The sequence below is a fragment of the Branchiostoma belcheri genome, unplaced genomic scaffold (assembly GCF_001625305.1).
Source record: "Branchiostoma belcheri isolate BF01 breed outbred unplaced genomic scaffold, Haploidv18h27 scaffold5, whole genome shotgun sequence".
In the NCBI taxonomy this organism is placed as follows: Eukaryota; Metazoa; Chordata; class Leptocardii; order Amphioxiformes; family Branchiostomatidae; genus Branchiostoma; species Branchiostoma belcheri.
This window is the reverse complement of record NW_017804131.1, coordinates 794,550-810,705: the sequence shown is the minus strand read 5'-3', so window position 1 is coordinate 810,705 and position 16,156 is coordinate 794,550. Positions and strand designations below refer to the sequence as shown.

The 16,156-nt window shown below is 38.8% G+C and overlaps 2 protein-coding genes across 3 annotated transcripts; both read left to right on the top strand.

Moving 5' to 3' along the window:
• The first annotated feature begins 455 nt into the window (after positions 1-455).
• Positions 456-2,328, top strand: LOC109479945. 2 transcript variants are annotated; one of them, XM_019782023.1, is made up of 4 exons: positions 456-552; positions 733-936; positions 1,230-1,253; positions 1,601-2,328. In XM_019782023.1, the coding sequence occupies exons 1-4, from the start codon at positions 496-498 to the stop codon at positions 2,270-2,272; spliced, it is 957 nt and encodes a 318-aa protein (XP_019637582.1). In that variant the 5' UTR covers positions 456-495; the 3' UTR covers positions 2,273-2,328. The 2 variants fall into 2 exon arrangements, with proteins under 2 accessions (XP_019637582.1, XP_019637581.1); XM_019782022.1 differs by having other exon boundaries at positions 1,230-1,289.
• A 5,674-nt stretch (positions 2,329-8,002) lies between these two features.
• On the top strand, positions 8,003-15,879 carry LOC109479618 (calmin-like). The gene is made up of 7 exons (XM_019781605.1): positions 8,003-8,042; positions 13,304-13,397; positions 13,737-13,941; positions 14,190-14,285; positions 14,518-14,658; positions 15,224-15,259; positions 15,751-15,879. The coding sequence occupies exons 1-7, from the start codon at positions 8,003-8,005 to the stop codon at positions 15,877-15,879; spliced, it is 741 nt and encodes a 246-aa protein (XP_019637164.1).
• Positions 15,880-16,156: the final 277 nt, after the last annotated feature.

Sequence of the window (16,156 nt, the reverse complement as noted above, 5' to 3'; positions counted from 1 at the left end):
CTGTATATAGCGGTAAAAACGCCTACATGTTTGAACTTGCGAATATGGCACCTGCACAGCCATTGAACCGTGGTCCTTGCGACGTGGCCTTTTCACAGTGATGTTTATATTGTCAACATATCATATGTCAGACGGAATCTAGTCGTAACGTTAAGAAGACTACGCTTTCAAAGCGGATCAAACTTACAGTTAAGTTGTAAATACAAGCTATAGAAATAGTTACAACACAAGATATTTGGCCTTGATAAACAAATGAAATACAAAGAAATGGGGTGTTCTCGACCAAACTGCATTTTTGTGGGCGGAGCAAAAAGAGGAACTGTATAGAAACCAATCAAGTCCAAACCCCAACAGGTTGTGACAGGTATCGTGCAAAAGAAAGAATAGAAACGCAACCTGAGCTGAATGAGCTGACGTGTCCTTGGCAAAATAAATTCAAGTAGAGTATTCTCCCATGCCAGTATTCGCCACGAATTTGAAGTGCATGCAGTGAAGATGGCCATGCTCAGATGTTTGAAATGCAGCTTGGTTGTGGTTACCCTTCCACCGTTGGTAAGGATTTTAGTGTATCTATTTGCGAGCAGCATGTACATTACAAGTACATCCATTTACTTGTACTGTATACCATAATTTTTTTAATTCTGTGATTCTGACTTACTTACTTTTTTACTTACTTGAATACGCGTTTCATGTCGGCTGAGAAAGTCGTTAATTTACCGGTGCCTTTCTTAGCTTGCCGTCGGTGTCATCATTGCTGGAATCGGGGCCTGGGCAACTGCCCGACAGCCAACATTCTTCGTACTTGGAGAGGACAACAGGTTATCCCCGGTACCTTGTTTCGGCGTCTTCCTCTTTGGCGCCGCGGTGGTGATTTTGGTGTTTGTAGGATGTTGTGGGGTCATCAGTGGAAGCAGATCTATGCTGCGCGTATACACAGTGAGTAATACTATACAAATGTACGATTCTGTGAATAGAGGCGAGCGCGTCAATGAGAGTCGATCAGGCTAAAATTCCTTGTTCCTTTTATACTCAAGGTAGTGGTCTACATACTAAACATGCAGGACATGATGTCTCTAGCCTTCACCATTGAGGCTAATTGTAGGGCACACAGAAACGGTTACAGGAGCAAGTTCGCGTATTGATGTTGTAATCGCTATGAAATATTTAGCCCCTATAATCGTGGTTACAGGATACACAATATGTTTTGCTTTTTTTAATTTGCCCTACAGGCCTGTGTGGCAGCACTTCTTATGGCCTTGTCTGTTATGGCGATTCTGTCCAACAGAAAAGTAAGTAATCTTTTCTACCAACACCAGAATTTTTTATTTGTAAACTTCTCTACGGTGTCTACAAATATGAGTTTTGTTGTAAACATCACAAGCCTTTTAGTAGTAGGTTTTACTTAAATTGTACCGGTCTAATTGAGAAAGATTGAGAGGTGCCGGTGTGTAAATTAAGATATATATTTATGATTGTATAACAGATATGATTATCCCATTCATTTAGTACTGAAACGTATCTGATTGTAAAAACGTGGTAATCGGTATTATGGGAATTAGTAACGACTTCTACTAAGATACCTTCTCTTTTTCATGTGCAGCTTTACATCTATTGCCATGACATCCCGTGGCCGGCTTTCTCCAGCGCTGTACTGATTGTAACGTTCTTTCTGAATTATCTCGAGAACAAGAAGAAAGAAACACGGCGGAACAAGCTCAATCATGTCAATGAACAACTGTCGAAAATGTACGGACCCATTTCAGGCTACAGGCTGGCCAACCGTAAGAGCTACTTGAAGGCTATTGGCGGGTATAAAAACCTCCGTGAATATTTGAGCGTTGCGGAGTCTAAATGGCGGGACCCAAAAAGTAGGGACGAAGGTACAAAAATGTTGAAGAGTTGGCGAAGGGTTTTATTTCATGTCACCCATCCACAAGATCTGAAGACAGAAGAGACCATACGGCACAACGCACACCTCTTCGAATATGGAGTCAAGGAAGCGGAGCTCTTTCAGAACTTCATTTTCCACGTCAACTATGAGAAACTTATCGTAGCAAACTGGCAGGAAAGAGGGGACGGTTTCGGTATAAATGAACCCTTTGGTGAGGAGGATTTCGCACGCGAGAACAACGCAGGAATATCAGATGACACAACTACCAAAATGTTGGCGGACATGGTGACGCATGTAAAGGAGACATACGATACGCTTGTTGTCAGGAAACAGAAGTTGATGAGGGAGATGGACGAGGCCAGTGATGGTGATTATGAATAAAGACTTTTATTGTACATACATAACATGAGAGGATAGACATTGATAACCTTCTAGCAGATAGTGTTTCTCACGTGTTTTTGATGCATTTTATATCATTTCCTGACGATCACAAGAGATAGAGATATATAAACGCGGACTACAAAAAGAGGTGTAAAAAGCCTAAAACATACGTGCAAAACACTGAGCCGGGCCCTGCCTCCAAAGTATTTATACTTCTGAGCAACCTAAATTGACAAATAGCTTTGAATGTAATACTTATCACACCTTCTTATGTGTATGTGACACCGCTGTGCCGTGTGGTATATATCTCGTGTCGGAACAAATGTCGCACCAGTATATATACAGAATCCATGGTTGCAATGATTTGTTTTTTGTGAACTATAGAATATTGTATGGTGGGAAATTATACTTTATGATGGGAAAGGTTCATAAATTTGGATTGCATATGCTTTTGTAATATATAAAACAGGCCTTGGTATCCTCTGCGTAGGGAAAAGTGAATGATTAGAATTTCTAACACAGATATTGTTCATTGATGGAAAAGCTCATTAAGGGTGGCAGTCTTCTATTTATTTATTTATTTATTTGGATTATATTATAGCAATGTGATTTATTGCCTGAGCACCATTACATAAAAGGTATATACTGCATTATTATGTATATATAGTGTATGGTGGAGTATATTTCTGTAAATTCATCTGCTTTTTTGTGACACACGTGTGATGATGCCTTCAGCGACATTGATTGGCTATATTGTTACCAGTTATCTTTCTACCACTTAACAGTAATAAAGTGGGTACAAACAAAAATTGTGTTTTACTTTTTGTGCATGTTTCTTATTAGATACGGATCAAATATGACTTTATCTTTGAATCGTGCTAATCCAGGCGTGTGAGAAACTTAAAGAAGGGAGAAAAGACTAGAAAGGGAAGATTGATAAATGGTCACGAATGTTGCATTATTGAACACATTGAACTTTTGTCAGAAGGTGGTTGTTCTTGCTTCAGAAGACGGTGTTGCAAAAATTCTGCTCACCAAGCAGCTTCCCCAGGCGCCTAAGATTATATTGCAGCGTTAGGCAATCCGCACACTTTCTAAGATATACTTATTATAAGATAAGATCTATTTGTCGACAAACTAAAACAAGAACGCTCCGCTCCGCTAGTACTTTACGGGGTCAGATTCAATTTATAGTTCGCCTGTACATTTCGGCAATGATTAGAAATGGCCGTCCGGAGAGATTTAGCATGTCAGGAGAGGCCTGTGCTGTGGCTAAATGGACTCGGGATACGTTGCGAACACGTTACGAAAGTGAAGTACAGTACATGGATCAAAAGCGGCCCTAGCAGTCCGTTGTAGAACTACAGCAATACATTGGCTCAGTTCCTCCATGGTTCCTCCTATTACTGCAGTGGTGTTTATCGCCGTTGCGGGGCGCTTTTGATCCATGGCGCTTTTGATTCATTTTAACGTGTCAGAACTATAGAAGCAGGGTTTCTTTCGGAATAGAAAGGTAAGTGATAAGGCAGCCTTTTGATTATTCTTTAATCCTCATTGATTTAAATAGAGAAATTCAATGCACTAAATTAAGGAAAATAACAAGGAAAGATTGTAGCTTTCTGAAAGAAATTAATGGTGGGGAGGGCGCCAGGAAAGGCGTTAGCTTCACAAAGAGCGAAAAAAATATTAAAAAAAATTACCGAATAGTTGATTGATCCAAAATGTAATGTTTGCATTATTAATGATATTGTAAGGTATATCAAACTGAGAAACACTCTAGACAATATTTTGTTAAAAGCATATTGCAATTCAGGACTGTGTAAAGTAAAGGTGTATTGTGTTCAAACCTTTTAAAACCAATGATGTCATCTATTGAAATAAATGATTGAAGGAATATCTTTAAGGTCGAATGATATATTTGTAAGGCAAATAATGGTATAATGATAATGGTGTTGGTCTATTACGTTATTAAGCTTAGCAAAGAAATGCAAATTATGATGATTCATTAACAAATGAGATCACACCTGCGTCTAAGCTAATCTAATATAATTAATTAATTGACAATATGCAAATTCTGGTGATCTCTTGTCAGGTGCTAAGACCACGCTGCAGGAAGACGGTCAGTGAGCAATGGACTGGGAAAGAGCTCCGGTAAAATTCTTCTTGGAAGACGCGTTACGTCCGTTTTAGGTGGTGAGTCGCACTTAACATTGTCCATTATATAGTGGTTTCTATTTAAACCGAACGTATTGTAATGAAATGAAGCTAAAACACAGAATGCATGGTGTGAAGTATTTGTGGCGACCGGGTTAAAGGGGCTTAAGCTTGCACTTAGTAAAACGGCCGTTAAGGGGCGCTTTTTCAGAGCCGCATTTTTCAATTTATTCACCTTTTACTACCTTAATATGAGCTGTGCTTAAATGTTGTTTGACTGATGTTTGAAATGCATTTCATGTGTTGTAATGGTAACCGTTCTAAAATGAGGTATTTCAAGTCTGTATCAATTTGCCATTGGCTATGATAGTATGATGTTTTCCTGTCAACATGTGTGTTAACTTTTCATATTGATTGTTTTGATGTATAATATTTTATGTGATATATGTATTACATGTGATTTTCTATGGTCATGATATTCTATGTGTACCTTTTCTAGAATGTTCTATTAAACAAATCATAAAGCTCAGCTCAAACCCCAACCAAAATCAGGTTTTTAGAACATTAACAAATGATGTGACTTATAAATGCAATATATGATGCTCTGTGAGTAGTTATATTTAGCCTGTGATCTTTCTTTACACCTTAGGCTTGACATTGTGGGACTTGTCAGCTATCCTGTGTTCCTGTCCATATTCTTGGAGGACCCGCCTGTGTTTCTGAGGGACCTGTCACCTATCCACGAGACAAGAGAACATCGGACTTGACTGTGAGTCTACTTTCATTTATGAACTCTTTCAAAAATTGGGTCTGCCTGCTGCGATGCGTAATCAGCCATTTTAGCTTTGCACAACGGGACGCTGGGTCGTTCTTTTCACCATTAAACGTAATGTGTGGAATGAAACATCCAGCCTGTACAATTAAGTGAAGCATCATGATACGGGGTCGTTGCTCTGCAGAATTTCGCACCTTGCTATTTGCATAAATTTAAAGTCGAACAACTCTGATTTAATATCAAGTGTAAATCGTGGTCACTGCCTTACAAAAGTTAGCGCGCTAAGCGTGATCAGGACCTTCCATGCAGACCCTTAAAAATGACAATGAAAGATGTTGGGAAAGGGCGTGTTTGCGATCCTCTGAATTTTTTGTTCTAAATGCCATTGCTGAAACTCAAATAGGCCTGGCCCTCCCTGCTATTTGTTGTCATTTCTGAAAGAGTTCACATTCCTAACTACTAGTAATACCTAGGTTAAGGTTGTTACTAATATTTTATTGCAAATATGACGGAGAACACAGTACATTTTCCTATTGAGGAGAGCACTTTTAATAATTGTTGTTTCATAATGCATTCTGTATAGCAATGGGATATGTTTTCAACAGCATTTGTGATCAAACTGTTTTCCCTGATATCTTCTTCATTATGATCCACATCCACCCTTTTAAAAAACATTTCTATTAGTATTACGACAATTGTCCATCATGTGAAGAAAAAATGTATAAGGTGACGCAAAACATTTGATAAAGCAACAATTAACAATATTAAGGCAAATAAAAGAATTCAAAATGGAAAATTACGATAAAGTGAAAAGACATTTCATAATGATCATGAATTCTAGCCGTATTTATGTTTGAAGATAACATGCAGTCAATATTTGGCATTTGTTGGTATCTGACAAAATTGTTTTCTGATTTTTCAATGTATGACAGTGCAAATGTAAGGTAATGTAACATTCAAGGAAGGTTCAGAAGATAATCTGTTCAAAACAACCACAAAACTTTATTTTGATTCCCTTTTTTCAAAGTCTCTTCTGAAAAAAAATTATCCTTTGTGTGAAGAAATGACAATCCACATGATGAAGCAAGAGCAAAAAATATTAAACATACAAAGATGAATAATGCTTCTGCCCTCCTCCTGCACCTATTTTAACTTCATTCTTGTATTATTGCATTATGTTTTTGTTTCAATGTGCAAATAAATAAAATAAAAAAAAATAAAATAAAATTTTCAAGCATTTACCTCTGATTTACCTAAAATTATATGTGTTTGTCTCTGGTTGTAAAATAACAAGCAGGATTATTCATATTTAACAAAATATACAAATTTGAAACACAATATAGTTGTTCCACAACTCTTTTGAAGCAATGATGGAGTCGATGTCTGGGGAAATACTTTTGGTCTCATAATGACTGTTGGAAATATGTCCTATTTCTTTACAGAAAATAGCATTGGCAATGTTGTGCTTTCTTTCTGTTGAGTGAAATGTACTACAGGTATAAGCTGTGTGTCATGTTTGAAAGGGAGGAATTTACTTACGGAATCAGCAAAACAAAACTCATTTTGCATGGATCAATAATTACTCTGTAGCTGCTTTCTACATTTTTGTAACTTTTAATGTAGCCAAGTCACAGATGGTTTAGGTAGTATAACTAAACAGTACTTAAAGTGATAGGTTGATAAAAGTCCAGTGACCAGCAGGTATGGCCTAATGTCAGTTGGTCAGGATCCCTTTTCCTGGTCCCCTGGCCTCTGCAACAGATAGAACATTAATAGATGGTAGGCATTTCGTCGGTCTTACAAGACCCAAGGACATTGGAACACAATGTCCTTGCAAGACCATAGTGATACGAGGATCACATACTCTCAAGTGACTCTGAGTTTCTAAGTTAAAAGTAGTCATTTCACAGGTAGACAGGCTGTTGTAGGCTTTAGATGTAGTCAAGTCACAGTGTGAGGTCCAGTGACCAGCAGGTATGGCCTTGACAGTGGGTGAGGATCTATTTTCCTGGTCCCAGTGGTCTCTGCAAAAGATCAACATTAATACGAGGATCATATACTCTCAAGTGACTTTCTGAGTTAAAAGTAGTGTGCAATTTGTTTTAGAGAATGAACACAAATGACCACTCTGGGACCATCCTTGTTGTACGAATCTGATTTTTTTTTTTTTTGCTGTGGTTATGTCCAGACTGTGCTCCCATTTATTATTCCTAAGTTTGAAGAGGATGCCTTTATCTGAAGATACATAAATCAAAGTTGACAGTTTTACTTCAATCCAAATGACCACCTAATGCCCTGCAAGCCCTAATGCGCAACTGAACTAAAAATCCTGACCACCACAAACAGGTGTCTCCTGAATTTCTGCAAAGTTTCCGTGTTGTACACGCTTTTAAAGTAGTCCATTTTTGGCAAAATATCGCGAGGTGTATTTTGCCCAACAAGGATACTTAAAAAGCGTGTACAGCACGGAAACTTCACAGAAATTCAGGAGACACCTGTTTGTACTTGTTTGTGGTGGTGGACTTTTAGCCAGTTGCACAAGAGCCAATATTTTGCAGGGTCTTAAGTTGTCATTCACTTAAAAAGGCGTATCTGAAGTAAAACTGGCCACTTTCATTTATTGGTGATGCCACAATGCATTACATTAGTGGGAGCCAGGCAGCCTAAAGGCTGGTGGCGGCCGCCACTGGTACATACAACACAACACAGGACAAGTCACTTTGATTTGTAAAACTTCAGATTGTTGAATTCAGAACTCAGGATGTAATAATAAGCATAATCTGAACATGACCACAGCAAAAATGTCAGATTTGTGCGGCAAAGACGGCCCCAGAGTTGCAGGTAAAAAGAATTACATAACAGTAGATAGACTGTTGAGTGAGAGGTTTTATATTTATTAATAGTTGACATGTTATGTAAAAAAGCTTCCTAATTGAAATGTAGCCTGTGTTTAAGGTACAGAAGTTCTGTGAGGCAAGTCAGTAGACAGTTTTCAGTGTTAAAGTATGAAAATTTGGGAGTAGTCTGAAAGAACTTTGGGTATATGGCTTTTGTTTTTGCTGATTCCTTGAAGTCTTTTCCAGCAAAAAAACTAATTGGCACCCTCACCTGGTTAATTAATTGGATTAAGTTTTCCCGCCAAAAAACTTAATATATAGATCACTCTAACCTTGAACTTGTGCCCCCCTCCCCACTCTTCCTGCCCACCTCCCACACTTCTTCCACAACTCAGAGTATGTTAGTTACACTGTTCTCGGACTTCTAAGCACATGCAGTCACCACACTCTGCTACACAAATACTTGGTTGAATGAGTGCAGTTTTTCCACCACTTAGACTTAGGAATAATCTCCGGCTCTCCTGGTCCGTCAATTGCACTGGTATACTGATGTGTCGAAGCATCAATGTCTCCGAAAAGACATCCCCCGGGGAGTACACTTAGTGCATTGACTGACCAGGAGAGTGAGAGATTATTCTAAAGTCTAAGTGGTGGAAAAACTGCACTCAATCAACCAAGTGTTCGTGTAGCCGATTGTGGTGACTATACATGTGCTTAGAAGTCCGAGAACAGTGTAACTAACATACTCTGAGTTGTGAAAGAAGTGTGGGAGGTGGGCAGGAAGAGTGGGGAGGGGGGCACAAGTTCAAGGTTAGAATGCTCTATATATTAAGTTTTTTGGCGGGAAAACATAATCCAATTAATTAACCAGGTAAGGGTGCCAATCAGTTTTTTTGGGCGGGAAAAATTGGACTTTGGCAAGACAATTTAAGTGCAAACAAAGGTCCAAATCTAGAATTTTGAAGAGGATAGCTATCAGACATTAATATAGCCGGCTAAGATACTTTTTGGGCAATTTGGCTAAACATTATATGAAAAATTCTTCCTTGACACTAAAAAAAGTAACATGAATTCAAGATACGTGGCAGCGAAAGGGCCGACTAAGATACAAAGTTTTTTGGCACGAGAATTTAGAAGTATACGGGTTGAAAGCAACAATTTTGGGACAATTTGGCATTCCACTATACGATACAAAGAGGATAAAAACGTGGACTTAATTCAAAGCTTTTTGGCGGGAGAATTTCAACTGTGCTTATGTCCAAAGCGACAATTTTGCGGCATTTTGGCATGTTCAACTAAATATGAAAAATTTTTCAGTGATGCTTAACATTCAGGATAAAAACGTGGAATTGAAGTGGCCGACTACGATACTTTTGTTATAGCTCCAAAGTGACAATTTTTGGGCAATTTGGCATTGAACTAATCATAATATACGATACAAAGAATTTTTCAGTGTCCTTTGTCATGGAATTAAACATGATTAACGTCAAATAGCTCCTCACCTAAAACAGGCTTGCCGACTCTCAGTGTAGAGTGAACTCAGGGCAAAAGAGAAAACTGCGAGTGCAAGTGTGTGTGTATGTGGAGTGTTGTCTTGTGTTTATGAGGAAACAAACTCACACCTCCTATCTTCTTTTACACACTCAAGTTGAGACCTGCCAACAAAAGTCTGGTCCTTCATTCTGCTAAAGTCTGGTCTCCGGATCATCCACAATGTCATCTTGAAGAGTCAGAACACAAGTCAGTGTATTGAAAGCAATGATTGGCGTGCTAAGAAAATGTTTACAATGTTGTGCAGAATTTCAATAAAGCAATGCCTAGGCAAAACAATTTAGTCCTCCTGGCATCCCTTGATACTCCAAATACTATGCGAGCCACAAATTCAACTTCTGTAACTGGGCTGGTTCACAATTCAGACAATGAATTTTAAAGTTTCAATCAAATCACTGCATGGATAAATAGTTACACACCTTCCTCAAATACACCAAGCAAGTGGAATTTGCAAAATGCAGAATTAAGAGTTTTCTCACCTGATATTCTTTTCTAGGGTCTTCTGGGGTCACCTGGTCTGGTCTGGTCCAATCCAGTCTTGTCAGGTTCAGACAGGAATCATCACTACAGCATCAGTCAGTAGCCAACTATGTAGAGATACCAAGTTACACACTTGTCTCAAATAATCAAATAAATGGTACGCAAAATGCAGAGTTCCAATTTTCCTCACCTGGCCTGATACTCCTGTATCCGATCACCTCAGGTGCCTCTGCCATCACAAGTCTGATCTCATCTGGACAGGAACACTTGCAGAGCTGGCAAACCCTCAGCACACAGCTAACTTACAGAATCACATGAAAACAAGGTCAAGTTACAAGGTGTTATCAGGCCTGTCATACACAGACAATAAAAAGCTTAACAACTACTAGTAGACCAGAAACTTTTGATGACATTTTTGAAGAGCTTAAAAGTCATGTTAAAAACATACAGCTAACACTTAAATCACCTAAATGTATAAAGAATAATCAATTTAGGGTATTGATGACAAAAATTGTACCCAGGGGGAGACTTGTCATAACAACTTTTAAGACTTGATATGCATTTGTAGACACTCAAGGGTACTCTGTACAGTTGGTTTAATTTAACACAGTGTCATGTATGTGACTATTACACTAACTTTACACATGTACATAAAATTTAGAGGTTTACATGTATTTTTGGTTTCATAAACTTGAGAATGTTCGATGTTTAAATTAGTTTGTTCTACGATTAAACAAAAACAAATCAGATGCATGTAACAACATTACAGAATTCCTATCCAATACCTAAAATTATTGAAGCTTCAAAAACAGACTTTAGGGCAAAAAATGAGGATTTTGGGGTTGACACAGAACCTGAATGTTACAAGTAAATGTTTTTTTAATCAGGAAAAAAGGCTGGCAAATCCAAGAAACAACAAGTTAAAGTGGTGTTTCTTTGTCATTTTATCCCAGTCTGAAATACCTAGCCAAATGAAGAGAAATGTTGCATGCATATCGATATTTTTTTTTCTTAGGCTAGTGTTTTCCATGAGGGAAATTCCCACAAATATTCTACCCATGTTTCCTTTCTGTTTCACAGACAATGGGCAAAATTATTAGACCAGATATACAGAAACAAACGTCTATTTTTTCTCTTGAAAATTAAACTCAGGAGTAGCAATACCTAACTGTGATATTCTGGGAGAAGACGTGAAGAGTGAATATCACAGTGAAATATATTGAAACAACAACGACCCAAAACTACACAAACCATCGTGTTGCATTCTTAAAATCACACAAATTTACCACGAATATACCGAAACGTGTTGTTATCAGGTTGTGGAAAATAAATTCTACGTCACGGCTTGTTGCCTTACCTTGTGAAAACTCAGCCCTCCCCACGACCATGCCGCCATCCTTTGGGCGCCATTTTCTCGTCTTCTCCAAAATCCACCTCGTCAGGAAATCCGCAATTTCTTCGCCCAAAATCCCGAAAACGGCACAAGTCCGCCGTAGAACCATCCCCGAAGATTCTTCTACAAGTTAGAATGAAGATTTTTCGAACTGGAAGCCGAAAATTTACCAAAAAGTTGACAAACAATTCCTGGTCTTCCCCGCGTGGCTCCAACAGACGCAGACTGAGTGGACCGTACCACTGTGACTTCTACACAGCTGTGTACAACAACTGGTCTAATTTACCCTGATAACCACAACTACTTTACCGCCAAAAATCAATCCCCACAAAAAATAATGGCTCTCTGCTAAAAATTTCGGACTAGTTTGTATAAAAAAAAAACACACAGGCAGTGTCAGCAGCAATAAGTATTCAATTTGGTCAAAGTATAGTAGCTAGCCGGAATCTGCTAATTCAATCAGCCTCGGCACCACATGTTTCTATGCAAACGGTACCTGTCCTTGGTGCTGAACGCCATCCTCATAGTAAAACACACAGTATGTATGGTGAAAACCACGCGCACGCGCTCGCTTTTTGAGCGTCCGTAAAGTACAGGGACTTGTTAAAGCTGACCAAACCTTACTATAACGGCAGTGAACCTTAATCCGACGCAACCTTAATCCGACACTTTTCAACACTCATCTGTCTGTTAGGATCTAACACTGATATGCAAAATCTTTTAATTGCTTTACAAACCCAATAAGGTATACAGCCTAAAAACTTGAAACAGTGAGCTAACGAAGTCAACATGTTGTGGAGATGAAGTCATGAAAATTTTCAGCCTGTTTTACACTGGTAGGCATGTCGTGGGAGGAAGCTTCCGGAAGGACAGTGGTGAAAACATCGACAATTTCTCCTTTACATCCTCATGCTATACATTCAACGTCACAGCGAATAAAAAACAATTAATAAAGTGTCTGTTGTGGACAAACCACTTGCCTAGAAGTGTCCTTCTTTTTAAGCACAGAGCGAGTTCGTTATGGTCATTCAGCGGCCGATCGAACACGACCGCCATTTTGAATCCGAAATGTACTTGTTGTTGTTGTTGAAGACGATACCACTAGTCTGTACGTGGATGTGGCAAATCATCGCAACACTTGTATTATCGCCAAAATTAGTGACAAATACTTCGGAATAGTGCAGAATTAAGTTTTTTGACTGGTATCATTATTGTAAAATTCTTCAATTATTCCTTTCTTGGAACTAAAATGCCCCGCCGTAACTGATTCGAATGCGGTCCCCTTCTTTGTAAATTCAATAGTCCCAAGCCACGTGATCTCATGTAGCGCTGCACCGCGGTGCACCGGCCTACCGACTTATTTTTGTATAAGTGTCTGTTGTTTGACAAAGGGATTGAGAAAAAAATGTTGTTGTGAATAGCAAAATTACAGGCAAACAGCTACACTGTTGCATGGCGTCGGATTAAGGTTTCGCTTAGAACAGAATACGCAGGGCACGGTGAAATCGGGAGCGATGTTGAAGACGCAATTTTCCCGCAATATCTCAATGGTTGGGAGAGTGACACACACATAGGTATGGCGTTAAAAACAGGCTACAAGATGCACTAAATGATTAACGAAAATACCGAATGTCTGGTTGTGGATTCATCATTCAATCTTGCTTGTGCATAAAAGTGTCGGATTAAGGTTCACTGCCGTTAGGTCCAAAGTTTATAACTAGAATAACTAACTGTTACTGGATGATTGTTGCTAACTTGTTGTTTTACTACACAAGTAGTATTTGAATTGGTCTCACGTGAAGGTCAGTTACTTACAACATGAACTGTGATTGTTGTTCCAGGTGAACCACCAGTTAAGAAGAAGGTAGTCAGCCTCAAAGGTGTGGCCGGAGCCAAAAAGGCCCTTCTTAAGTGGGCAAAGAAGGCTGCAGCCAGGTTAGTTATTTGAAGTAGTAGAGGTAATATTGGTGTAGGTTTTGTGAGTCCAACATTCATGTAGCTATGAATATTGCTGTACATTACACCACACTGTGTAAACATCATTAGAACCTTGTTGTTGATACCACTCACAATACCTAGTTGAAAGAGCATGACTAATTTGTAGGTAAAATTCCTTCCTTTTTTTTGCAGTTCAACAAGATGAATAACATGCATGTATAACAAGTAAATAATAAGTAAAACAGTCTTTTCAAGCAAAACTTGTATAACTACATTTATACAAAAGGTGCTTACTTGTATCTAAAGCTGGTGTGTCAATTTTGCTATCCCAATCAGGCGAGTGAGCACTGCAGGTGTGGAAGTACAGGACTTTGGGAAGAGTTGGAGAGACGGTATAGCATTCAATGCTCTCATCCACTCAGTGAAGCCAGAGCTGGTTGACATGGCAGAGATAAAACAGAAGTCTAACCTGGAAAGGCTGGAGCATGCCTTCACTACGGCAGAAGAAAAGCTAGGAATTCCAAGAATTTTAGAACCCCAGGTCAGTGACAGTTTGTACTAACTGAGAATTTTTTTCTTTTGTCATATACTATAGAAAAGTTTAGTCATCAGATTCTGAATTTTTTATCAGAATTTTGAGACAGGCTTGTAAAACATGGTCAAATATTTGGATGTAGATTATCAGTCCCTCTCTTACTTTTAATGACCTCACTGACACAAATGTGGGAACATGGAGATACCTACTTGATAGAATTTTTATTTCCATTCTGTCTTAATCTTCCACACCAGGACGTGGATGTGAGCAAGCCTGATGAGAAGTCCATCATGACATACGTGGCACAGTTCCTGCAGGCCTACCCTGATACAGGGGAGGAGACACCGCAGGTGAGGCATGGCTTCATATGCCATCATTAACACTTGTGGTGCAGATGATCAAATACTGTTTATCTACTTTATAAAGAAAGCTGTTTACTGTGGAGTTAAGTATGTTTTGTGCTGCTGTTAGACAATGAGTTATACAAAAAAAGTACAAAGTAAAGCAGAAGCTTTTTGTAGGATAAAAGCACACAATGACATTGTCAGAAATGATTGACTGAACAATTTCTCCACCATGCAGGAGCCGTCCCAGGTGGAGCTGCACATCCGGGAGGAGAATGAGGAGTACCAGGCTCTGATGACCTGGATCTCTCGAGCAGAGATCAGACTGAAGGACTTCAGTGCCAGCATCCCCGGTATCGGTAGAGGGGATGAATTTCAGGTAACTCCCCTTCTCACAGGGAGTATTTTGTCCTTGTCATACATGTATTTAGTTAATACATGGTATATAATTCTTGCTTAATCTTGGCTAGTAAAAATGGATACAATGTGTGGTGCTTATAATCTTATGCTAAGAAAGTGCTAAGAAAGTCTTCCAATACTACATGTATTATTCTAACTGTTCAGCAATTTGAGGGATGATATCAATAACTAACAAACATATTGACCAACAAAGGTACATAAAATTCTGTCAGCTTGGGAAGCATTGTACTAAACCTGCTTACCAGACTGTGAAGTTCATCAAGTTCTCTTCTCTTCTGCAAATCTAACCCGCACTGCACTCAGATTTTTGGTGATTTGTGCTCTCTGCTAGACTAACCTGCATGCATGTGCATTACGTCAATGTCCTTGCCATTCATAGATTTTTTGGATATGGTGAGGAGGACTGTTGTAGCTGTGTGTCTTTGCATGATGATGTGATTTTGTCTGCTAAGACAGTGAATGAGTCTGTCTTTCAATTTGCACCAATGAGTCTAAGCTTGCTTTGTTGCATCTTCTGTCCCAAGGCTGCTGGAGGGAGACTTAAACAGGAGGAAGTGGAGGTAGATAACAATTTTAAAGCATGTTACATTTTCTGGGATATTCCTCCTTTCTTCTGGTTGTTTTGTATTGGTGAGGTGTATTGATTCTTGGTTAAAAGTTTCCTGGGTTATTCTTATACACCATGTTTGCAGTGTTCTGGAATGTTAACATCCTTGACTCGTGCAAGAACAACATGTCAACACCGGAGTCAACTGCTAAATACTTTTGTACTTTTTTCGATTGTTCAGACTCTGTCAGACTTAGGGACAATGTCCGTTAGGTTTAGTTGCATAGTGCTACATGTATCTGTGCATCACTGTAGAAAACCTTGAAAAAGGATAGAGATCAAAGTGATGACTTGTTCCACAGCTATGTGCTTTTCAAGTGTATTGTGTATAGCTTCACAGGAGATTAGTATTGTTGCTGATGTCAAATGTACTTTCACTTCAAATGACATGCATTTGTTAGATAATTCCTGATTCTAAAATGTACCTTTTACTGCTCCATTTAGCATTTTCAGGCTTTTAAACAGGACCTGGCAAACAAAGCAAAAACTTACATCTGGATTCAGCAACAGTATGAAGCCAAACTTCTCCTAATGTTGACAGAAGACAATATCACAGAAATGATCACCAGGTAGGTTGTTCTAAAAATGTTGTATTTTTATGGGTTCACCACACCACGAAGTGGTGGTGAACCCATATTGCTTTTTCTGATGTTTCTTCTCCTCCTTCTCCTCCTTTCTTCTCCTGCCATTTTTTTAATGGATTCAGCTTCTTCATTTTTTAGGGCCTAAGGTCCTGAAATTTGGTATGGAGGTACAGTTGGGCAAATACCCCTAGGCGTTTTTTAAATTTTTGTGATACAGGCTTTTAGAATGGTTTTATTTGAGTTTTTTTGGCTGTGTTATAGCAAAT

Coding starts and splice junctions, on each gene's coding strand:
- LOC109479945 (XM_019782022.1), top strand. CDS start 496: ATGGCCATGCTCAGATGTTTGAAATGCAGCTTGGTTGTGGTTACCCTT. Junction 553..732: donor TGGTTACCCTTCCACCGTTG/GTAAGGATTTTA, acceptor TGCCTTTCTTAG/CTTGCCGTCGGTGTCATCAT. Junction 937..1,229: donor CTATGCTGCGCGTATACACA/GTGAGTAATACT, acceptor TTTGCCCTACAG/GCCTGTGTGGCAGCACTTCT.
- LOC109479618 (XM_019781605.1), top strand. CDS start 8,003: ATGTCAGATTTGTGCGGCAAAGACGGCCCCAGAGTTGCAG. Junction 13,398..13,736: donor GCAAAGAAGGCTGCAGCCAG/GTTAGTTATTTG, acceptor TATCCCAATCAG/GCGAGTGAGCACTGCAGGTG. Junction 15,260..15,750: donor TTAAACAGGAGGAAGTGGAG/GTAGATAACAAT, acceptor TGCTCCATTTAG/CATTTTCAGGCTTTTAAACA.